General features: G+C 49.1%; 2 protein-coding genes across 8 annotated transcripts in view; both read left to right on the forward strand.

Annotated features, from left to right (window-relative positions):
- TBCCD1 (TBCC domain containing 1) overlaps nucleotides 1-7,557 on the forward strand; it is a 26,958-nt gene extending 19,401 nt beyond the window's left edge. For 5 of the 7 annotated variants that reach the window (XR_012641023.1, XM_074964146.1, XM_074964148.1 and 2 more), the window contains one exon: nucleotides 194-1,702. The gene's annotated coding sequence lies outside the window, so the exon portion shown is untranslated. Of the gene's footprint in view, nucleotides 1-193; nucleotides 1,703-1,737; nucleotides 2,234-7,418 lie in introns of those variants that run through there. The other 2 variants (XR_012641022.1, XR_012641021.1) reach the window with 2 other exon arrangements.
- On the forward strand, nucleotides 2,656-12,399 carry CRYGS (crystallin gamma S). The gene is made up of 3 exons (XM_074964150.1): nucleotides 2,656-4,289; nucleotides 7,419-7,661; nucleotides 12,050-12,399. The coding sequence occupies exons 1-3, from the start codon at nucleotides 4,269-4,271 to the stop codon at nucleotides 12,320-12,322; spliced, it is 537 nt and encodes a 178-aa protein (XP_074820251.1). The 5' UTR covers nucleotides 2,656-4,268; the 3' UTR covers nucleotides 12,323-12,399.
- Nucleotides 12,400-25,362: the final 12,963 nt, after the last annotated feature.

Here is a 25,362-nt window from a genome sequence, read left to right on the forward strand (position 1 = left end):
GTGATGCACAAGGAGCAGACACTTGCCCATGGTATGGGTACAATCACCACGCATTTGAAAGGGTGAGGAATAGTTTGCTAAATGAAACTGATCATGCTCTGGGTTTTTCTCCAGCAAGCTGTTGGCCTGGGGAGGGGAAGTCACTGAATTGTTGGTGATTGCATGGTTGGAGTGAACTCGTGTTTTGTTACAGAGTTGTGAAGATGGATGGTGACAAGCTGACGGTGGTTTCCAGTGAATACTTTGAGGCCATGCTGGTTAGACATTCCCATGGTGTTGCAAATTAATGAGGATATCTGGACCTCCGCATCAGCATGAGCTGGACACTTTTTTTTGTCCTGTTCAAGACATCACTGCATCACCTTGCTCCTTTCCAGGACCTGGGGTACATCAACTCCAGCTGGCTTCAGGAGGAAACCAGATGAAGGATTGCGTGGTAAGGAAAGGTGATGCAAAGACAAGCCTGCGGTTTGCTGTGGGCCTCTTAGGCAGGGTGGGTGCCTAGTTAAAATTCTGGGCATGTACGTATCTTGCGAAGGCACTCACCTTGGTGTGACACTGGCCGCAGGGACATGAGGCTGTTGTGTGCACCTGTCTGGGGAAGAGCTTGTTACTCCCTTTCATAAATGAGAATCAAATGTTTGATTTATTTTTTTCCCCTCTCTCCAGTGTGTAAAATGAACTCGAGGTATTTTTCTATGTGGAGATGGCATTAGCACTTAAAGGATGAAGTTTCATGAAATTGCCTAGGTCTTTTTCTTTGCCTCCTCCTTGCTTCTGTGAAATGTCAATAAATGGAATATTAAGCCAAGTCAGGCATGTTTCCTACGAAAAGATTTCTCAGTAGTGAGGTGGCCAAAGATTGAGGGGGCTCAGCCCCCTAGATCTGAGCAACCCTAGCCCAGCTCAGTGGGTGAAGCTCTGCCTCTGGCAGTTCCAAGCTGGCTTGGCACGGAGCTGCCTGCCTGCCAAGTAGCAGGACAAGCAGGAGAGTTGCCAGAGGCAGCAGCAAGAAGGGTGTGCCAGGTCCCCGCATGGTGCAGAGTCCCTCCTGAGTGCAGCCATGCCCAGTGCTGGTGTGGTGGGGGCAAGGCCCTCTCTGCTGTTGCCTGGGTGCAGAACTGGCTCTGGAGTTGGTGCCAGGGAGGGCAGGAGTGAGCAAGAGGGAAGGGGCTGCAGAGAAAGGAGCCAGACACAGCCATCCAGCTCCCAAATAACCCCCCACCCAATGTTGTCCTCCTGCCCCAAATAAACTCAAGCCTCGCAAAACCTCCTCCTGTTACAGCTCCCCCACTCATCCCCCTCCCATTTAGAAGAGCCTGCCATAGCAAACCTGTGAATCCTGAGAGTCAACAGGCCAGAGTGGAGAGCTAGGCTCAGCCCTGTGCGTGTGAGGGGGGCTCATTCTCCTATTGCTCTCCAGCCCTCCCCTGCACACAGGCTGGGATGGAGAGAACAACCTGTACACATGCACTGGAGAGCAGCATCTGACTGTTTTGACTCATTTCTTCCCACCACAAAGAATATTTTCACCAGCCACCTACGGTTCTAGCTCCTGTGGTGCTCTAATGCCAAATAAACGTGGTCATATTTCATGTGGGGGGGAACGTTAATTCCCTTAGCAACAGTGGGTGAGACATCTCAGTCCTGGAGGTCAGTGAGTATAGTATCAGCCATGGCATCCCTGACACGACAGTAGTTTGATCTGAGCAGCGTTTCTTGTCATCAATATTTCAGCTTCCCACAGTTGAAAATCAGCAGGAGTGGGTCTCACCCTCATTTCCTGCTCTCAAGACAACCAGTCTCCAAGTGTATGTCCACATGGGGATAAAAACTAACCCACAGCTGGCCTGAGTCAGCCTGGCATTTGGGCTTGGGCTCCAGCCTGAGCTTGAAGTCTACGCTGCAATTTTTAGCTCCTCAGCGAATGCCCCTCACGTTCGAGTCAGCTGACCCAGGGGCTTGTGGGGTACGTCTGAGTGACCAGCTCACAATTAGTGAGGCAAACGAGGTAAGCTGCTGCGTGATTGATTGTATGCAACATAGTGAGATGTTTATCTGAACCACCCAACTGGCAAATGTGAAACAGAGAAACCAAATGTTTGGAGCACAAGGAAAATAAAAGGATCTGATGTGCTAGCCTCGATGACATCTGGAACTATGCATGCATGAGTCAGCATTTCCAGAAGGCTCCTGGAGCCAGTAAGTGGGAGGGAGAAGGGGGTTGAGGTATGGTCTGAGGAGAGACAGTGGGGCCACATGTTCAGCTGGTGCAAATTGGTATAGCTCCGTTGACTTCAGTGTAGGAGCGATGTCTGATTGACAGCAGCTGGTGATCTAGCCTTCTGGTGTTCAGCCAAAACTCTCCTAGCCATCAGTGGGCATTTGTTTTGCCTGAGTAACAAGTGAAGGTAAGACTTGGACGTGGCTCTTAGAGGTGTGGGACAAACCCAGCTACACCCTCAGGTTACTACCCAATCCAAAGTGGTGGTGATGATTCTGTCTTACACGTTTGCAGGATGATGATTAAAATCTAATTTGGCAACAGACCCTCATAGCTTTGTAATGTCACAATTTTGCTCCCCACAGGACAACTTACTCGAGCAAACTCCCTTTCCCCCATCCCTTGCCCTCCCCCCACCCCCTCCCCAAGTGGAAGTCTGTCCTAGGCCCAGGGAAGAAATGGAGGTGTTGGCTCTGATGTGCACCTACTCAGCATTTAAATGGGGGACGTGGGATAGCAAAAGGGAATCCAGTTCTGGGATTAATATACTGAGCCATTGTAGCTCCCTTCAGTGGGAGCTGGGTCCTAGGCTGGATGCTGGAATCTTCATAAACAGCTCTTGGATTAATGGTGGTGAGTGGCCTCACATGCTAGCAGAAAACCAGTGTGTGTAAGCCACAGACCCTGATACTTAAAGGATTAGGCAGGAAGGAGAATGGAATGCCATTGGGCAGATATCTAGTTCAACCTATTGGCCCCAGGGTGCCTCTGGAGTTGGCAGCGTTTAAAGGTGTGCTGGTTTAGACGGCAGCGTGTGGAATCAAAGGGATGAAATGGATCCGTTCTGACAGACTTGAAATAACAGCTGAATGGTTCAGGCGCTGCTTGCCAAATTCATCTGCTGTCTTTGTCTCTCTAAGCCTTTGGAGTGGTGCCAGCAATAGCTGGAGAGGTGTTTATAGTTATAACAGAGTGACTTCTGGGGGCACAGACATCTGCACCCCTGTGTTCCATGCTTTGTGCCCTGCTCTGATTGTGGTAAGTATTTACCTAGCCCAGTGCATCGCGTCAGTGTAAGGGTATCCCTAAGGAGGATGTGCCTGACTCTGACATGGACTTCCTGTAGGACTGTGGACACCTCACTTAATCCCTCTGTGCTTCACGTTCCTCATCGTAAAATGGGGATAAAAATCCATCCTTCGGGTATGTCTGTTAATGTTCTTAACAGCAGTTTGAGCCCCTCATATGGAGGGTGCTATAGAAATAATGCCTAGGTCTTATCTAGAGATCCCTAGATCTCAAAGCACTCTACACAGGTCAGTATTTCTTTCCCCATTTTATAGATGGAGAAACTGAGGCACAGAGAGACGTGACTGGCCCAAGGTCACCCAGCAGACTACTGGCAGAGCCAGGTATAGAATGAGTCCCAGTCCAATGCTCTATCCGCTAGGCCACACTGCCCCAGTTCAGTGTTATCACTGCTGCACAGACGTTCCTGTTACTTGCTTTCAGATAGTGTCCTCTAAGCAGAGGCCATTCTCTCCAGCTCTCTTCCCTCCTTTCAGCTGAGCATGTGTTTATGATCTCCCCACTGCACCTTGCAACAGTTAGAAAATGTCCTCTCACAAGGCTTGGTTCCTTTTTACAGAGGGGTGTGGGACCTCGGAACCTTGGATCCTAGTCAGTGATAATCTTTTATTGGAATGCTCAAAGCAGAGAGAGCAGCCAAACTGTGTCATCCCCCTAGGCTTCTTAGTTGGACTGTTTTGGTGTTCTGACTCAGCAGACCATTCCGCCCTGATGATGCAATAGCAAAAAAATAAAGCGTACAGTGAAGCCTCCCTTTATTCCCTAATCCTGTCTGCTTTTCTAGAAACAATCCCTAGCCCTAGCATCACTGACTTAATTCTTGGATCCCGTTCTCATGACAAAGCGAATGTCTGGTACAAAAGGAGCCTTATAAAAAGGGCCTCCCAGATTCTGGCCCTTTGCAGTTGCTTCTGGAATTCCTGCAGCAACTGGGGTGTAGTGCCTAGAACGGAAAATGTCCAAAACAGGAACCAGGGTAAGTTTGTTTGTGTATCCTTCTGAGGGGACAAGATGCAACTTAGGAAGTTGCTCTTGTTTACAAACATGGCAGAAATATAGCAGGAGCTTAGGGTAATAGAGCAGAATTTAGCACAGTGGTGGTAGAGTCTGTTAATTCTCTGAAAGAAGATCAACGAATAAAAGGGGGGGGTGAGAAAACCTGGATTTGTGCTGGAATGGCCCAACTTGATTATCATACACATTGTAAGGAGAGTGATCACTTTAGATAAGCTATTACCAGCAGGAGAGTGGGGTGGGGGGAGGTATTTTTTCATGCTTTGTGTGTGTATATAAAAAGATCTTCTACACTTTCCACAGAATGCATCCGATGAAGTGAGCTGTAGCTCACGAAAGCTTATGCTCAAATAAATTGGTTAGTCTCTAAGGTGCCACAAGTACTCCTTTTCTTTTTGTCAAAAATGTATGTGGCTTTTCCACTGGGGACAGGAGCTTTTCAAACTGAAAGCTCGCTCAGAGAGATAAAATGACTATTTAAAATACAGGGCTGTATTTTGAGTGACAAAGACGGTCTTTCCTCCCTTTTTCTTCACACTGGATATTTCTCTTTCTACTACAGTACATCAGGAGAGCGGAGGTGGGAGGCGAATGCTGTGGCTGTTGGGGAGACTTTGAAATGTGCCCCAGTGCCTCATGCTCTCCTCGGTGTCTTACTGGGGAGGGCTGCTGTGCCGTGAAGAGAGTGGCAAGCTTGCGGGAAGATGCCCTGAGTGTCTGCAAAGCATCTGAGTTCCAAAGCTAGCAGCCAGCACCAGTGTATGCTCCATAGTCAGGCTGTCGAGAAGGAAGTACAGCATGGCTGCTGGGATGCTGATGCCTGACTCTGATCACAGGCGGGGGGAGACCAGTTGTGTGAAATGTGTAATGCTGCCAAAGAGGGCACTGCCCAGACACTTGAGCTTCTTCAGGGTATGTTTACCCCAGCGTTTTAGAGTGAGCCTCCCAGCCCAGGGTGACAGACTTGGGCTAGCAGGGCTTGTGCCAGCACTCTAAAAATACCTGTGCAGACAGTGCTTTGAAGGAGCCACTAGGGCTCTGAAGCCCACACCCTTCCCTAGCCGAGCTGCGGCTTCAAAGTGCTGTCTACACAATTATTTCTAGAGCGCTAGCGTGAGCCCGGCAAGCCCAAGTCTGATGCTCCAAAATGCTGGGTAGACCTACCGTCAGACTACAGTACTGTGCCCAGGGATGTTGAGAGCAGCTTTCCCACTGACTTCAGTGTGGGTGGGAGCAGGCCCTACACTTCGGACTCCTAGCAGGTTTAAACCAGACAGGGATGTAGCTCACAACCCTACGTTCTGCCTAGGGATCAAAGTGCATCAGACTGAGAGCCTGGGTGCTGGTTCGCAGTTGGGTGCTGCCTCGCTGAGTGACCCTGGGCCTACAGCCAAATTCTGAACTTCTTGCTCCCACTGGGGGACACGCTGGAGTGACCCTTCATTGCTCTGTGTGCCTGTATGTAAAACGGGCACAATGACACTGCACAGGCATGCTGTGCAATAATATTCTTGTCATCCGCTCCTGTCTCTGAGTCCCATCTCAGCATGAGAAGAATGGGGCACTGCAGGCAGGCAGAGATCTGCCCGAGTATCAGGTGGGCAAAAGAATTTGCTCATGTAGAACTTACTTCACCTTTGGAACCTAAGCTCTTCTAAGCAGGGGGAAAGGTGCTTTGTCTGACAGCTGGTGGTGTTGGGGCTGAGCCTGCTGGCGGACAGTAACTGACTAAAGATCAAGGACAAAGGTTCACTCACTGCTTTGCTAATGTAACTTAAACTGTGTGGAGCAGGAGACTATAGTGTCCTCTGAGAGGCAGGATGGCCCAGTGGTTAGGGCACTTGCCTAGGACTCGGGAGACCTGAGTTCAGTTCCCTGCTGTGCCACTTCCCTGCTGGTTAGAGCTGAGACATCTCACTTGAACTAAGGATCTGTGCCCACCTGCAGTGAAGGAGCTTAGTAGAGGGCTTGTGGGGAGGAGCGTGTTCCTTACACATTCGTATGAGCTCTTTTCACTAAGGCTAAACATACTGATCTTTATTGTTAGTCCATTCTTTGCCCTGTGGACATAAACTTCAGGGGTTCTCAGTTCTCTTTGTGATCATGTTTGAAGGGGGATGGGAAACAGCCTGCAAACAGGAGCAGTGAATTGTTCTCTCTGACTACAAAACTTTGATTAGGGAAGTCAAATGTATCTTACAAATTTCACTTTTGAAACTTTGTTTCAGTGGCAAAAAAAAAAATGGCCAGGTTATGGCACTATAGCAGAGGATGTGGAAACAGGCTGCTGTGTGTTATACATAGAGACTCTGAGAACTATGAAAGGGAAAATCATGCAGTTAATAGATAAGGCCCGATCATGCAAACATGCACGTGCTTAGCTTTAAAGCACACGAGTAGCCCTCTCACACAGTATTTGGAGGACTGGAGCCTAAATGTCTTTACCTCTGTTACTAACCATCCCTGAAATAATTAAAATGACAAGAGATGTGAACCAAACTAGCTTTTTCCCTCTCGATGGTTTGTTTACTTTTTGCATTTCCCTTAGCGTGGCCAATGAAAACAGACTGTTTCATTCTTCAAAATTAGAACAGGACTGTGGTGTTTGGGTTGCAAACAGCGGTGCCAACCCTGCAGTTCTTGTTACAAAAGCTAGCCTTCCCTCGGGCTACTTGCTCTTCTAGGGACTATTGGTGGGCATGAGGCGTCACAGGATTGGGCCCACAGCAAGCAGTTTTAACCAAAGCAACGCTTCCCTCTCCACCCACCCCAATTTTTTTAATTGCATCTTTCTTTGAATGTCATTCAAACCATTCTAATAATATTAAGCTTTGTCATTTCTTCCAGGGCAGTCCCCTTTAACTGCTCATGGTTAATGATGCGCCTTTATGTTAAAGGCAGTAGCTAAGGAGTCAGCCTTGTTCAAATGGTGCGGTTTCAACTAACACATGCTTGCTTCAGTGACAGCACTTGCAGTTCTCACCCCCTCAGCCTGACTCTTCGCTTCTTTTGCTCAAGAGCCATCGACTGAGCCGTCACCATCTGCTTGGGAGAAGGAACCTCCCCTCTCTCTGCTTTGCTTGTGTTTCAGATCACTTTCTACGAAGAAAAGCATTTCCAGGGCCGTCGCTATGAGTGTGACAGTGACTGCCCTGATTTTCACACCTACCTAAGCCGCTGCAACTCCATCCGAGTGGAGGGGGGTGCCTGGGTTGTCTATGAGCGGCCTAACTTTGCAGGGAACATGTTCGTTCTGACCCACGGCGAGTACCCCGAGTACCAGCGCTGGATGGGCCTTAATGACCGCCTCAGCTCATGCAAAGCCATTCACTTAGTAAGTCTGACCTTCCCTTCCTCTCCCCAGTCTCCCCCAAAGCACACGTGTTGCTGCTGCTGCTCCTCCTCCGTAACACACGGGTGGGATATTCCTAGATATACTTGAGAATGAGGTAACAGAATCCCAACAGGTCACATGGGACAATTTCTGCATCATCGGAAGGTTGCAATCTTAGGGGCAAGTGAACAAACCATGACCCTGGGAAGGCCGGGAGAGTAAGAAAACCTTCCCAGGAAAGCTGCAGTGTTTTCATGTAGTATGTAGCTGAAGTTCTATCGAAACGCTGCTGCAGCTCAGTCTAATCCATAACAGAGGAAAATGCTCTGAGCTTCCCCATGGCCCTGTGAAGTGGGGCAAAGAAATTTGATGCCAACAGATAAAGAGAAACTCCCCCACTGATTTCAGTGAGAAAAGCCATTTGCTTTGGGCAGGTTGTAGGTAAGTTTCAGTGGATACCTCTAACAATTGAGGTGTCGGTGTAATTTCGTTTGGAAATAACATTGCTGCAGTTTGCTTCTAGGCAGCTGGGGTTTGGAATTTATATAGGGGAGGTGGTTACTCTGTACCCTGCTTTCTTGAGCTTGTTCCTGTACTCTCCTTGCTCCTTTTCCCTGCAGACGCAGCTTGCAGCAGCTGGTGTGTACACAGGATGACATTTCCCTAAGCACCTATGTCAGTTAGGGGCACAAGCCCCCTGGGAATTTCCATCCCTGGGATTTGTGCTCCCCACTCAGTTGCTTTAGAGAATCTCCGCTGTACGGCCTGTGCCAGCCTGCGTTTGTCTGAACCTCTGTAGCTTGTTTCCCACTCTGCTCCCTGCTAGAACTGATCTCCTGGTCGTTCAGTTTCAGTGCGACTGGCACTAGAGAGAGGAGTTGGCTGGCAGGCAGTAGCTCAGCCCCCCACCTCCACAGGTGGGGGTGTAGGTAAGGGGATGGTTCCCTGAGGAGCATTCTGCTGGTGAGGGCTTGCATGTGCCTGCCTGTGCACAAATCCCCCACCCCATCTGCCTAGTTAAAGTTGATTGAAAACAAAACCACTTGCCCCCTCTTCCTAGGGATTCAAAGTATGCTTGGAGATACGAGACAGCATGCTGCCTGCTTTCCCCATTGACTCAGCTGGACACAGGCTCCATCCCTTTCACTCAGTCAAACTTCCAGCTGCTTCATGATGTGTGTGTGGCCTGCATGGATGGAGCTCGCTGTCTGTAGCAGGGGCTGCGAAGGACAGTGAGGATGTTAAATAAAGCCAATTGTGTTTTGATACAAGACTTTTAGTAGAGGGCAGAGTCCCCTACTCGTAGAGGGCAGAGTCCCCTTTGCCCCATGCTGGAGGCAGAAAGGAGCAATGAAATGGGTGGAAATGGCTCCTAAGAACAGCCCCAGCTCACGGAGGGCTGTTCTTGCTTCTCAGGAACTTTAGCAGAGTATGGGGAGCAGTCCCGCAACTGCCCAAGACTAGAGAGTACAAAAGGGGAATTTTAAGCACAGTCTCACCTCAGGCACCTGCACTAAATGCAGGAACATTGGATCTAAGATTTCTCATTCTACCATGGTTGCAAATTGCTCCATCCAAGCATTTAAGTAGCTCCTGCTAGCACTCGCAGAGCACAGGGCCTGGCCTTTGGAATACTGGCGGTGCCCCTGCTTCACTGAGGAATCCATGCTTACCCGCTCTTACACAGGAGTGGAAGTGAGCTCTATGCTGCAGCTTGTGCTGGCACCAGCTCACCTTGTGGGCAACCTGCTGAGTCAGCAAGGGGCAGAGAATGCTCAATAGTGGTGCGAAAGAAACAGCTGACACAAGGTGGACGGGAAGGCTGGTTCCCTTCCAGAAGTTTAGAGGAAGGGAATGTGGGGTAGCCTGGCACTTAGGCTGGCAGGGTGTGACAGGGTAATTAAGGTGTCTACCCCTGAGTACAGGCAAATGGGACCCTAAGTGAAGTGCAGGCAGTTTTCCCAGGGCATCCCTGTTCCTCAGTCTATGCTGAAAGCTCCCATGGCTATCAAAGGAGAGCACAGAGCTTGGCTGGCTTTTTTGCCCTTCTTTTAAAGGAAGGCTTTGCCCCTTGTACTCTGCCTGCTGGCATGAGGAACCCATTGCCATGACTAGGCTGTGAAGAGCAGGGAAGCTTTCATCTGCTGCTGGCATTCATGTTACCCTCTCCACTGGCAGGGAATAAAAGCCAGGAGCATCAAAAGTACAGGCCAAAGCTGATTTTGAAAGGGACGCAGCTCAGCAGTGTTTCACTGATGGTATAGAGCACCCCTTTGCAGCGTCCTGCATGTGTTGGTTGGAAATGTTTTTATCTGATCAAATGCTGCTTTGTAGCTCTGTAGTTCAGCTGCCCTATGAACTATTAAGTATGCAATAAAGAACATCCCTAAAAATGCAGGTCACGGAGCAGGTGCGGGGGCCATGTCTCAGCGTAATGCTGCAGGCAATCAGTGTGCTTAACAGTGATGCCCTGTAGCAACCAATAACTGTAAACTAAGAGATGATAAACCAGTGTCCAGCCAGCTAGTGCCCAGAGCATTGCCCCTGCCAGAGGAGGGAAATCTAACCCATTAAATACTGCATGCCTCCATCTTCCAGAGGCAGGACTGGGGCATGAGCAGCTGCTCCAGCATTCTCTAGCCAGAGCATACCTTCTTCTAGGGGGCTCTGGAACAGCTGGGTGGGCCCCAGAGGACAGCACCTCCCCTACCACTGGTCTCAAAGAGCTGCCCCTTCCTGCTTGTTTTAACAGTGGTGGAGCCCTGCTGATATTCTATAATTAAACACTGGGTGGAAGTATTTAACTTGTAATTCTGACTATTAACCCAGTCGGCTGCGACCTGGTTTAGAGTCTTTGGCCTCCCGTGCTGCCTTCACCAATGCCAAGGCCTCGTAGCGGTATGTGACTGCCTTCAACTGTGATCAGTGCTTGAAAGAGTCAGCTGATGGGGGCACTCAGCTAGGGGGACATTAGATGAGTGTGAGCTATGGGAAACTTCCCCACATGGGCATGGGACTCCAGCGCATCCAAGGCAGCAGTGAAGCGTTCCTTTCCAGTGGGGAGGGCAAGAGGAACAGGCTGCCCTGAGGAGAGGCAATTCATCACCCCTATGGGAAATGGTGGCATTCAGGCTGGTGCTGGTAACAGACCAGGGAGGGAGGGATGAGGTGGGCCAGGCTGCACAGGAAGCTGGGAATTAACACTCTTGTAGCACTTAAGGCTATTCAGTGCTTGAAATCTCAGCAAATATAATGCCTTGTACACGTGAAATGCGAGTACAGGCTCTCACCATCTCATTGACTCCTTACTGCCCTGGGCCACACTGCAGCTCCAGTTCTGAAACCTGCAGCACCCGAAGGGTTAAATCAGTCAACCTCCCCTACAGAGGGAATCAGTTTAAAACACTGAAGTGCAGCTGGTGCCAGCCAAAGTGCATCTCTTATCCATTACCAGCAGTGCCCTGGCTCTGCCCCCTTGAGCCTGGGTCTGCCCTGCCCGGCCCCTCATCCAGTCTTTTCCACCCAGGGATCCTAACGCTGGCATAGCAGGATGGCAGCATCTGGCACTGTCTGCAGATGGGCCAGTGACTACATGAGGTGTAAAGCAGGGGAGAATCAGACCCTCTGAGCCTGCAGGGCCATGCTTAAGTGTTAACGCCTCTGGGCAGTGGAGGAGCTGGTACTGGCACAGCAATAAAGTCCAGACGGGTTGGGGGAGCCCAAGGGCACCTTGAGGAGCAATAAACTAACTCAGATGAACTGGATTATTCAGTTGATTGTTTTGGTCGGGCCTGTCTTTTATACGCCAGGGAGCTACCTCTTCCCCCTCCCCCTATCCTCTCCTAGTCACTACGTTCCCATCAGTGCGTTCCCCAAAGTTGGGGGGAGAGGGGGAGAAGGGAGGTTTCTTGCCTCTCAAGCATAATGAGGCCCCTTTAATTGTCCACCTTTGATGCTCATAAACAGCACAGTCCCATGCAAACCCAGGGTCTCCATGGCCAGCAGCATCGTGCAGCGTCCATCCAAAGCCACTAGGACATGAAGAAGGAGCTTGCACAGGAGCGCAATGAGTAAGGGGGTTGTGGTATAACAGCTGATGGTATTCGGAGTTCTGGGAGGGAAACAGAACCTCCTGCTCTACTGTGTAAATCAATCCCTAGCTACCAGGGATTAGGACAAAACCCTGGGAGGTAGATTACCTTACATCTGCCTTTTGTGGAGTCCTTTACCCTTCTCTGGAGCATCTGGCAATTGCCAGAGGCAGGATGCTGGACTCTGGTCCGATTCAGCCTGGCAGTTTCTATGCTCCCTGCGTATAGCGAGAGGAGAATGAGCTTGAACTGTGCTGCTGTGCCCAGCAACATGTGACTCTCTGTCTCCTGTTTCAGTCCAGTGGAGGCCAGCACCGTATTCAGATCTTTGAGAAGGGGGACTTTGGTGGCCAGATGTACGAATCCACAGAGGACTGCCCTTCGGTCTTGGACGAGTTCCGCATCCGGGAAATCAATGCCTGCAAAGTGCTGGAGGGGGCCTGGGTATTCTATGAGCACCCCAACTTCCGGGGTAGGCAGTACCTCTTGGAGAAGGGGGAGTACCGCAAGCCCGTTGATTGGGGGGCTGTGTCCCCCACTGTCCAGTCCTTCCGCTGCATTGTAGAGTGAGGGGTGGGGCAGCTCCCCGGCGGGGGCTGACACCCCTGCTTTGCCAGGGAAACTGAGTGGAGTCTGTGAATAAAGCTAGTGGCTGATGCAATGCTCCCTGTCCTGCTTATTTCCAATCAGTGTGGCTCTGGTGGTCAGGCCCTGGTTGGCTGCACCCTGCAGCCACCCCTCACTCATGCTAGGGGCTAGACCTTTGCTACCATTCTCCCCTCCCTGACCTGTGCCAGCCTCTTCCCTCCTGCACCCCAAATCCCTCATCCTTGGCCCCACCCCAGAGCCTACACCCCCAGACAGAGCCCACACCCCAACCCCCTGCCCCAGCCCAGTGAAAGTGATTGAGGATGGGGGAGAGCAAGCGATGGAGGGAGGGGGGCTGGAGGGTGGGGCCTCAGAGAAGGGGCAGGGCAGGGGCTTCGGGGCAGCGCAAGGGTGTTCGGTTTTGTGCAGTTAGAAAGTTGGCAACCCTACACCCTGTGCCAGCCTCTCCCCTCCCTGTGGCACCAGTGCTCCCCTCCCTGCCCTGTGCCAGCCCCTACCTGGCTAGTCCTGCTGGGAGCCCTGGCTCCCAGTGCCCCAGGCCTGATTCTCCATGGCCATGCAACTTGGGGTGGCCTTTGGGGGCCTGTGTATTCAGTTCCTGGCCTCAGTCACCTGCCCTGCTTCCAAAGAGGGCCCCTGTCACTCGCTCCAATGGCTGCAGCTACAGTTGGTCCCTCACCTGGAGGCAGGCACATGCAGCCCAAGGATCGGGCTGTGAGTGGCAGGAGCAGCTGGCCACAGGGATATGGAACTGGGGGACTGGCACTAGCTGCGTGAATGAATGGTGACTGGCCACCTACCAAAGGTGATCGCATGTGGGGCTTTGTGCCTGTCGTGCCAGCCTCCTCCAGCGCTGCGCACCTGTCCCACCAGCAGGATTGGGCCCTCATCACAACACCAGCCATGCTAAAGCAAAGAGCTGCCCACAGGGGACAGACGTGTGGAGGAACTAGGAGGGGGAAGTCGAGACGAACCCGAGAAAGCGAGAGCAAGAGGGGAAGGATCCCAATAAGGGATAGAGAGCTGCCGCCCCATTTTCTGCGGGGGCAGCCAGGGAGTTTTGGTAGCTCAGCCTCTTTATGACCAAGACACCTTGTGCCTGCGTGGCGGGAGGAAGGGAGACTCAGCTGAGAGACAGGCTCCAGGGAGAGCCAGACAGAGGTGGGGTTGGGGAAAGAGGAAGAAAAGGGAGATGAAGGTGAGAGAGCAAACAGGCGAGAGAAACGAACGACGTGGGAAGAGGAAGGAGGGAAGAAATGGGGGGACAGCAGAAAAGGATATAGCTCAGGTGGAAGCAGGGGCCTGCCCATGCAGAGCCTGTGGTGGGAAATTATTCGTATGGCTCATGGTTAACTGTTCGTGTTCCAACGGTGTAGAGAGACCCTAAAGGAAATCAGGGTCCCATCCTGCTGGGTGCTGCACATATGCACACTGAGAGAGTCTCGCCCCCAGTAAGCGTACAGCGAAGGCCCTGCCTCTGCCGACTGCCGGAGCGCCTACCTCTGATCTCCAGGGGTGCCCCGGACCAAATGGGCCTGCTCGTGTCGTTAAAGCTGACCACATGCTGTCCATCTCTGGAGGCCTGGGGCCATGTACTTACATTGCAGCCTGTGCGGCCGGAGCCACTCGCATTCGCTTATCAGCATTTTGTCTTTCTACCCTTTGGGGTGGCACAGAAATATTCTTGGCCTAGAGCAGGCATGCAGGTAAGGCCAACCCCGGTGAATGCCTCCACGGGGGAAAGAGTGAACTGTTCCTTGGAAGGTAAATAAACCCCCTAACCCACAAGGGACCATTCTCAGATGCAGCAGGTTTTCCCCAGCCAGAGGGTCCAGCTGCCCTGGTTCCTGGTCTGGGCCTCTCTCCTGAAGAGGTGTGTTTCCTCACTGTGCCACGAGGTGTCAGGCTGGCTCTGCTGGGCCCACCGCCACTGGTATAATCATTCACATTTCCTGGGCGATGCATCGGCATGCAGAACATGACAAATGTCCATTTTGCAGGGCATTTTCTCCACACGGGACTCTGGGGAGCGAGCGAGTTTTTTGCATATCAAGCAAGGGGATCGGGGACTTTGGATAATGACATTTGCTGCTTAAAGAGAGCCCCTCCCAGCAATGGCCCTGCAGTCTCGTCCAGGTTGATAGATGAGGTTATTACGTGGAGGCAGGTTAAGTGATGCTTGTCAGGCGTTGCAAGGATACGGCCCCCTGTGAGTACATTAGTAATTGGGGGTGGGGCACGTGGGGAAGAGTCCTGCTCCAGAGGAGAGGGGGTCTGCTACAGCACAGAGAGGGAGGCAGGGGGTGGGCCTGCATGCCCTGGTTATTGGCAGGCAGTAGCATCTGATTGCTTTCCGGGCTGCTGTAAGGGAAGGGCCTGGTGGGCAAGTTCAACTGGGGAAGGGGGCCTGTGTCACAGCCCCGGTCATGGGCACAATGTGTTTAGAGAGGTGGCTGTGGGGAGAAGCTTCTGCAGCTGGAAAAGCAATCAGCTGCCCAAAGCAGCAACAGCCTCTTCCCCCACCTGGACAGCAAGGGAGCGGAAAAAAACCCTCCTCCCCGTCCTGGAGCAGGAGTGCACAGGGCTTCCTCCGGCTCACATGTCCCGCCCAGCTAGGTGCAAGCCGCACAATCACTGCCCTTAATCTTAACCCAGAGTGCTGGACGCAGAGAGGGCCCAGTGGCTGCTGAGCTCTGTGGGCTGATCCTTGCCAGCTGTCTGGACAATTCCTGCTGGTCGCTCCCAGGGAAGCGTGGCACATTGCCCGTCCCTCTGGCACGGTCCTTTGCTGCTTTCCTCCTTTGCACTCAGCTTTTCCAGTGTGTTCCTATTCACTCTCAATTCTCCTCCTCTCTCCATTTCTCTGTCCCCTTCTCCCTGTGTTGTCTCTCCTTCCACGCCATCAGCCCTTCAGTCCACTCTTCCCCATCAACCCTCCCTCTTCTCTCCCCTTTCATTCTTTCCCCTGTCCTGTAATCTGCTTTCACCCTCCTCCATCGCTACTGCCTGCCCTCAGGCCTCCATAGGTCACTGCCATGGCATAGGCAGTGCGCATACTTCCCTTGGGGCCAGCAATCTCTCTCACAGGGCAAGAAACCCAGCTAGAGCAGCCCCGGACCCTTGGCTTCTCTGCCCAGCCACTCTCATGGCTCTTTGCAGGTGGTGGTGGAGCACTGCCTTGTGCAGAGAGGGGGAGCATTGTGTGGGGCACACCTTCCTCTTCACTAACACCCCAGGACAAGCAGGGCTTGCAGGTCCAGACAGGCAGCGTGGCCCTGCCGTGGAGCACTGTGCTGCCCCCTGCATGCACGCTCACCCTCTAGGTACAGGATGCCCTGCCATGCACACAGTGCGATCCCCTTGCCATGCATTCAGCAGGGTCCGGCCTGTACACACGCTGTCTCCTCAACACACACATCACAGTGCAGCTCACTTCCTGTGCACACAGATGGCACCTTTCAATACCTTTATTGGGGCTCCCCCCCACAGTGTGTTCCCACAACCTGATGTCCTTCACCCTTGCACAACAGTGACCACTGAGGCAGATTTGAGGATATTTTAGGGATGATTAGATCATCTAGTCTGACTTCCTGCACATCAGAGGCCATTGCATTCCATCCCAAACAACTCTGGGTTGAGCCCAATGATTGAGTTTGACTGTAGCAAGGAGTGTGGCCTCCCTTGGAGATTGCCAGGTAGGAACAGCCGGACACCCCCTGGTGGGTGGAACCTGGAAGGCCTTGTCCACCCTGCTGAAAGCAGAAGGGCAGGACAGGAACCGGAAATACAAAAGGTGGGCCCTGCAGCTCAGTTGAGGTGGAGCTGCTGAGGGAGACAGATGCTTCCAACCTGCTGCTAGAGCAGGAGCCTGCAGAAGACCTCTGCTGTTCTGAGGACTCACCAGAGCTGCCAGACATGCCTGATGCTGAGGAGCTGCTGGGATTGCCACTGGCAGTGTACCCCAGGGAGATGGAGAATGACCCTGGGACTCAGGTACACCCCCAGGGGAGGGGAGGAAGTAGGTCAGGGATGGCTGACTCTAGTCTGGCTGTGTTGCTGCCTGAATGCAGGTCAGCATGTTGTGGCTGGATTCCCTGCTGACCCAGTGGTGGAATTCTCTGCCCTGGGCTGGGACCTGGTGGAGTCGGGTGGGCCTGGGTCCCCCTAACCTCTGCCACCCCACCCCTGAGGTGGCAGCTTCCTCACCATAGGCCAGGAGGCATGCGTTAGTCTACCGTCTACCAGAGCTAGGATGCTAGACCATTTACGGCTCTGCCCTTCCTGAGGGCCTGGGCCCTGATGGCAGATTAATGCTTGGCCCTGCCGAGAGAGCCTGAGTTCTAGAGACAGCTACTTTCCCCCTTTTACAGATTACTGTTCTGAGTGTGTGACTGTGAGGAGGCATGGCCTCCCTTGGAGATTGACAGGGAGGGATGGGCACACACACCTACTTTGACTAAACCATTTCAGACCTCAGGAGACTAAAGGGTGCACCGCAGGCAAAGAGCTTTTGAGTTTGCAAATCAACAGAAATATATATTTTTAAAAGTGGTGTGTCCTCTCTTTTTTCCCCCCTTTGTCTTAATGAGAGTGTGAGATTACTGAGGGAAAGACCTATCTTTTTAGATTTGTCAATCACCTACCATGCTTGGGGGGCACAATTCGAATAGAGCTGGGCAAAAGATTATGGAATCAGAAATCTGTACTGAAATTTTGAAATTGGAAAAAAAAAATACTTGGCAAAGTTTGCACAGATTTCCCCCTCTCCTTTCATATTTCCACCAGTTGTTGAGCTGGTCAAAATTTTGATTTTCCATTTCAAAATTGAAAAGGGGAAAAAAAATGGCAATCCTCCTCCCTGTTTCAAACAGCAGGCCTAATCCAATGACCATAATCAATAACAGAGCATTATTAGGCACATTTTTCATATGAAGCAACTAAAGAAAAGTTCAATGAACTGGCTGAGAGGTAGTGTTGTCTAGTAGGTTAAGCACTGGCTGTCTAACCCACAGACCTGCAGTCAGCTCTCAGATCTGGCTCTTATTTGGTGTAGTTTTGTTTGTTTTTTTAGCATCTCTGACCAGTGTTCATAGTGATGGTGCTGAATGCTGTGCAGGGCACATCGATAGGGTTGCCAGTTTTGTTTGGACATATTCCTGGAGGCTTCATCACATGACCTCATCTTAATTCCTGGAGACTCCAGGACAATCCTGTGGGTTGGCAGCCCTACACGTGGGAGTGGCACACTTAGCTCTGTGCAAGTGGCTTATTCTTCCTGGGCCTCGGTCACTCTGTGTCTGAAAAGAGGCCAGCCAGCCATTCTCGCCTCCATAGAGCATTGGAGCATGTACAAATGAACAAGTGCAAAGTAGCACGCTTAAGCCCGTTTCACAGAAAGAGAACTGGGAACCAGGAGAGCTGAGAGAGGTGGCTGGGTGGATTTGAGTGTAACCCTTCTGCCAGGTGCTAAGGCCAGTCACAAGGGCTGGTTTGAAGTGTGTAGGGGTCCTTCCTGAAAAATAAATAAAACATCTCACATAGGGCTGTCAATTAATTGCAGTTAACTCACACAATTAACTAAAAAAATAATTGGATTTAAAAATATAATTGCTGTTAATCACAGTTTTAATAGCACTGTTAAACAATAGAATACCAATTTAAATTTATTAAATATTTTTGGATGTTTTTCTGCATTTAAGTATATTGATTTCAGTTACAACACAGTATACAAAGTAGACTGCTCACTTTATATTTACAGATACTAAGATCAGAAGGGACCATTTTGATCATCTAGTCCGACCTCCTGCACAATGCAGTCCCCAGAATCTCACCCACCCACTCCTGCGAAAAACCTCCCACCTATGTCTGAGCTATTGAAGTCCTCAAATCGTGGTTTAAAGACTTCAAGGAGCAGAGAATCCTCCAGCAAGTGACCTGTGCCCCATGCTACAGAGGAAGGCGAAAAACCTCCAGGGCCTCTTCCAATCTGCCCTGGAGGAAAATTCCTTCCTGACCCCAAATATGGCGATCAGCTAAACCCTGAGCATATGGGCAAGATTCACCAGCCAGATACCCAGGAAAGAATTTTCTGTAGTAACTCAGATCCCACCCCATCTAACATCCCATCACAGGCCATTGGGCCTATTTACCATGAATATTTAAAGATCAATTAATTACCAAAATCATGTTATCCTATCATACCATCTACTCCATAAACTTATTGAGTTTAATCTTAAAGCCAGATAGTTCTTTTGCCCCCACTGCTTTCCTTGGAAGGCTATTCCAAAACTTCACTCCTCTGATGGTTAGAAACCTTCATCTAATTTCAAGTCTAAACTTCCCAATGACCAGTTTATATCCATTTGTCCTTGTGTCCACGTTGGTACTGAGCTTAAATAATTCCTCTCCCTCTCCGGTATTTATCCCTCTGATATATTTATAGAGAGCAATCATATCTCCCCTCAACCTTCTTTTAGTTAGGCTAAACAAGCCAAGCTCCTTGAGTCTCCTTTCATAAGACAAGTTTTCCATTTCTCGGATCATCCCAGTAGCCCTTCTCTGTACCTGTTCCAGTTTGAATTCATCCTTCTTAAACATGGGAGACCAGCACTGCACACAGTATTCCAGGTGAGGTCTCACCAGTGCCTTGTATAACAGTACTAAAACCTCCTTATCCCTACTGGAAATACCTCTCCTGATGCATCCCAAGACCGCATTAGCTTTTTTCACAGCCATATCACATTGGCGGCTCATAGTCATCCTATGATCAACCAATCGTCCAAGGTCCTTCTCCTCCTCCCTTACTTCTAATTTATGCATCCCCAGTTTATAACTAAAATTCTTGTTATTAATCCCTAAATGCATGACCTTACACTTCTCACTATTAAATTTCATCCAATTACTATTACTCCAGTTTACAAGGTCATCCAGATCCTCCTGTATGATATCCCGGTCCTTCTCTAAATTGGCAACACCTCCCAGCTTTGTATCATCCACAAACTTTGTTAGCACACTCCCACTTTTTGTGCTGAGGTCAGTAATAAAAAGATTAAATAAGATTGGTCCCAAAACTGATCCCTGAGGAACTCCACTGGTAACCTCCCTCCAGCCTGACAGTTCACCTTTCAGTAGGACCTGCTGTAGTCTCCCTGTTAACCAATTCCTTATCCACCTTTCAATTTTCATATTGATCCCCATCTTTTCCAATTTAACTAATTCCCCATGTGGCATGGTATCAAACGCCTTACTGAAATCTAGGTAAATTAGATCCACTGCGTTTCCTTTGTCTAAAAAATCTGTTACTTTCTCAAAGAAGGAGATCAGGTTGGTTTGGCACGATCTACCTTTTGTAAAACCATGTTGTATTTTGTCCCATTTACCATTGACTTCAGTGTCCTTAACTACTTTCTCCTTCAAAATTTTTTCCAAGACCTTGCATACTACAGATGTCAAACTAACAGGCCTTTAGTTACCCGGATCACTTTTTTTCCTTTCTTAAAAATAGGAACTATGTTAGCAATTCTCCAATCATATGGTACAACCCCATAGTTTACAGATTCATTAAAAATTCTTGCTAATGGGCTTGCAATTTCGTGTGCCAATTCCTTTAATATTCTTGGATGAAGATTATCTGGGCCCCCTGATTTAGTCCGATTAAGCTGTTTGAGTTTCGCTTCTACCTCAGATATGGTAATATCTACCTCCATATCCTCATTCCCATTTGTCATGCTACCATTATCCCCAAGATCCCCTTTAGCCTTATTAAAGACTGAGGCAAAGTATTTGTTTAGATATTGGGCCATGCCTAGATTATCCTTGACCTCCACTCCATCCTCAGTGTTTAGCGATCCCACTTCTTCTTTCTTTGTTTTCTTCTTATTTATATGGCTATAGAACCTTTTACTATTGGTTTTAATTCCCTTTGCAAGGTCCAACTCTACTTGACTTTTAGCCTGTCTCACTTTATCCCTACATGTTCTGACCTCAATAAGGTAGCTTTCCTTGCTGATCCCTCTCATCTTCCACTCCCTGTATGCTTTCTGCTTTTTCTTAATCACTCTCTGAGATGCTTGCTCATCCAGCTTGGTCTACAACTCCTGCCTATGAATTTTTTCCCCTTTCTTGGGATGCAGGCTTCCGATAGCTTCTGCAGCTTTGATTTAAAGTAATCCCAGGCCTCCTCTGCCTTTAGATCCATAAGTTCTTCAGTCCAATCCCCTTCCCTAACTAATTTCCTTAATTTTTGGAAGTCAGCCCTTTTGAAATCAAAAACCCTAGTTGCAGATTTATTTTTGTTAATCCTTCCGTTCAGTTTGAACTGAATTAGCTCATGATCACTTGAGCCAAGATTATCCCCTACAACCATTTCTTCTATGAGGTCCTCACTACTCACCAAAACCAAATCTAAAATGGCATCCCCTCTAGTCGGTTCAGCAACTACTTGATGAAAGAATCCATCAGCTATCGCATCTAGGAAAATCTGAGCCCTATTATTATTACTAGCACTCGTCCTCCAGTCTATATCTGGGAAGTTAAAGTCTCCCATGATCACACAGTTTCCATTAGTATTTACTTCATTAAAAAGGGCTCTATCCATATCCAAATTAGACCCCGGAGGTCTATAGCACACCCCAAGCACTATCCCAGGGGAGGCTCTAATAGTTTTCTTCCCCAATGTAATTTTTGCCCAGACGGACTCTGTCTTATCCATTCCATTGCTTCTTATTTCTTTACATTCTATCTCATCATTGATATACAATGCTACTCCACCACCTTTACCTTTATTTCGGTCTTTCCTAAACAGCACATACCCTTCAATACCCATAGTCCAGTCATGACTACTATTCCACCAAGTTTCTGTTATCCCTATAATATCTGGTTTCACTTCCTGCACCAGTAGCTTTAGTTCCTCCATTTTGTTACCTAGGCTCCTCGCATTGGTGAACAAACATCTTAATTTTTGCTGTTTGTCCTCACTCACATTCTGTACCCTATTAGGCATGGTCATTCTACAGCCAGTATAACCTATTAGACTGGTATCCACACTGCCCTTCCTCCTTATATACATTCTCCTACCCACGGCTGTATCCTTTCTTACTTCGTTTTCTTCCCGCTCAATGCTAAAATCCAGCGTGGAGATTACCTGGACATCTCCCAACCATCTCCCCCAAATTTCTAGTTTAAAGCTCTCTTAATCAGTTGTGCCAGCCTCCATCCTAGAAGTCTATTTCCTTCCCTACTCAGATGAAGTCCATCCTGAGAGAACTGTCCTCTGTCCATGAATGCCTCCCAGCGGCCATACATCCCAAAGCCCTCCTTATAGCACCACTGCCTAAGCCATCTGTTGATAGTCATAATCTTGTCACACCTTTATGCCCTTCTCTAGGAAGAGGCAGAATCCCACTAAAGATCACCTGAGCCTCGATTTCCTTAGGCATCTTCCCCAGCCTAGCATAGTCTCCCTTAATACTTTCCAGCCAGAATCTAGCCATATCATTTGTTCCCACATGAAGGATAATTAGGGGATTCTTTCCTGCTCCCTTTAGGATCCTTTTCAACCTCAGGTCTACATCCCTTATCTTAGCACCTGGAAGACAGCACACCCTTCTATTCTCTGGATCCGCTCTGGTTACAGGCCTGTCTATTCTTCTCAGTAAAGAGTCCCCGATCACATAGACCTGCCTTTTCCTGGTGACGGTGCTATTCTCCAGTCTATCCCCTGTTCCCTCTGGCTGCAAGTTCTTTCCATTCCTATTCTCCCTTGTAATCATCTTCAACCCATCCTGTATCCTCCTGGGGCTCATATTTGGTGTAGTCTCCATTGACTCTTCCCCTTTTCCTGTAGGACTAGCCGCTCTTCTTCCTTGCCCTTCCACCTTCAGTGACTACCTGCTGAGCCCCTTCTTCATTTTCAAACTCTGCAAACCTGTTCTTGAGCTCTATTTCTCCTTCACTAGCCCGTCTTTTCCTTTGCCTGGTTCTTTTAGTCACATGCTTCCACTGACCACTTTCCTCACCCAGTCTCCCCTCAGAATTCCTCAGTCCTGCTTCCATCTGCAAGTCTGAGCTTTTCCCTTGATTATTTTTGATTAAATATTTGCACTGTAAAAATGGCAAACGAAAGAAATAGCATTTTTCAGTTCACCTCATACAAGTACTGTAGTGCAATCTCTTTATTGTGAAAGTGCAACTTACAAATGTAGATTTGTTTTGTTACATAAGCACTCAAACAAAATAGTGTAAAACTTTAAAGCCTACAAGTCCACTCAGTCCTACTTCTTGTTCAACCAATCGCTAAGACAAACAAGTTTATTTACATTTACGGGAGATAATGCTGCCCGCTTCTTGTTTACAATGGCGCCTGAAAATGAGAGCAGGCATTTGCACGGCACTTTTGTAGCCAGCATTGCAAGGTCTTTACATGCTGAATATGCTAAACGTTCGTATGCCCCTTCATGCTTCGGCCACCATTCCATAGGACATATTTCCATGCTGATGATGCTAGTTAAATAATGCATTAAGTAAATTTGTGACTAAATTCCTTGGGGGAGAACTGTATGTCTCCTGCTCTGTTTTACCTGCATTCTGCCATATAGTTTATGTTCTAGCAGTCTCGGATGATGACCCAGCACATGTTTGTTTTAAGAACACTTTCACTGCAGATTTGACAAAATGCAAAGAAGGTACCAATGTGAGATAGCTACAGCACTCGAGCCAAGGTTTAAGAGTCTGAAGTGCCATTCAAAATCTGAGAGGGACAAGGTATGGAGCATGCTTTCAGAAGTCTTAGAAGAGCAACACTCTGATGCGGAAACTACCAAACCACCAAAAAAGAAAAATCAACCTTCTGCTTGTGGCATCTGACCGACTCAGATGATGAGAATGAACATGCATCGGTCCATACTATTTTGGATGGTTATTGAGCAGAACCCGTTATCAGCATGGACGCACGTCCTCTCGAGTGGTGGTTGAAGCATGCAGGGATACGTGAATCTTTAGTGCATCTGGCACATAAATATCTTGTGATATTGTAAACAAGAAGCGGGCAGCATTATCTCCTGCAAATTGTAACCAAACTTGTTTGTCTGAGCAATTGGGTAAACAAGAAGTAGGACTGAGTGGACTTGTAGGCTGTAAAGTTCAACTATGTATTAAAAAAAACTGAATTCAAAAATAAAACATAGTTGAACTTACAAAGGAAGAATTGTCATGATAAAGAGATTGCACTACAATACATGTATGAGGTGAATTGAAAAATGCTATTTTTACAGTGCACATACTTGTAATAAAAAATATAAAGTGAGTACTGTACACTTTGTATTCTGTGTTGTAATTGAAATAACTATATTTGAAATGTAGAAAACATCCAAAACTATTTAGATAAATGGTATTCTATTGTTTAACAGTGTGATTAATCACAATTCATTTTTTTAAAAAAAATCACTTGACAGCCCTAATCTCATGCTGTCTCACTGGCTTTGGGGAATAAAAATACAACTTTCCTGGTCACCTCTGCCGGCGGTTCCTTCCCGCCACACCTTGCAAGCATCAAAGTCTTTTGGGCACATGGCACACAGGAATATTCTTTATGTTTAGGGAAAAAGGTGAACACTCCAAAGAAATGTGGGGAAAACCCTTTTTATATAGGTATGAAATTGATCAACCTAAATGTCACAATTTAATAAAGCTTGAGAGAGAGATCTTGAAGTTAAAAAAACTGAAAAATGGGACAGGGGCTAATAGGTGCCTATATAAAAAAAAAGTCCCCCAAACCAGGACTGTCCCTATAAAAACAGGACATCTGGTCACCCTACTCCAGGAGGGGTTTGGTCATTGCCACCGTTTTCAAGTGCTAACTGTCCAGAATGCTATCTCACCACAAACTCCCCCCCCGCCCAATCAAAAGCCCTAACCACTGACCCAGTCAGTCTGCCCAGGTAGGCAAGGGGCATCTCTGGTCTGCCCCGGTCCTGACAGGATGGCTCCTCCAGGGCCTACTCCGAGGTGCAGCCGGCTGGAATTTCAGCAGTCCAAAGCGCTGGAAAGCTGGCTCAGTATCGCAACAGCCAGGTCTGCTCTGTCCTGCCAGCCCCACTAGGCCTGTATGATGGCCACTCTCATCAAGTTGAACTTCACCATAGAGATCTTCATATCATGCATAGTACAGGGTTTTCACCTGGGGGAGCAAGAACTAGCTCCTTGACCCCAAGTCAAAGGCCTTTTCCTTCACTGAGCCCAAACTTTGTTAGCCAGCCAAAGTCAGTTTCTTGTAAGCTCAGGATGACCACTCCCCTCACCCAGCACACATCCTGCACAACTGCTATACATTGGGCCAGAGGGAGACTGGGCCCACGAGAGAGAGCAACTTTCAGGGCACTCAGCTGGGATGGGAGAGAACCGGTGTCAACTCCTTGCTCCAATATGTAGTTATCTTTGCAAAGTGGATGAGCACCAACAGGAGAGATTGAGGGTGTCCTTCCCCTCAGCGGAGCCAGTAGCTTGGTGGTCAGGCACTCTCACCGCCAGACTGGCACCTCTTCCTGCTCATTTTGGGGATTAGCTAGAGGCTGACATCCCCCATCTGCAGCTTGCACACCATCACTGCATCTCTGCCATCCACCTGCAGCCCCTCTCACAGCCTCAGGAACCATGTAACTGTCCGTACCCCCCCTTCCAGGGGAGTTTAGCTCCTAGTCCTGCCACTTCCCCAGTGGTGACTGTAGTTAATTATCCTGCTACTTGCCCAATGGTGAGTGTAAGAGGATCCAGGCCCATCCACTACTCCAGGTCCCAGCCCAGGGACCCTGTGGATAGCAGCCTCCTGCTGCACCTAAAATTCATCTGACCATTGCTATGTCTCCCTGGGCCACTTCCCCATGGCTCCAGCACCTTCTTCACCCTTCCTCAGGGCCTGTAACTACCCATTCCCAGCAGCCAGCCAGGAACTCCTCTTGCTCCCCTGGTCTCTACCTGCAGTAGCTCTGTCCAAGCTGCCACAGGTC

This window comes from Natator depressus, chromosome 9, assembly GCF_965152275.1.
Source record: "Natator depressus isolate rNatDep1 chromosome 9, rNatDep2.hap1, whole genome shotgun sequence".
In the NCBI taxonomy this organism is placed as follows: Eukaryota; Metazoa; Chordata; order Testudines; family Cheloniidae; genus Natator; species Natator depressus.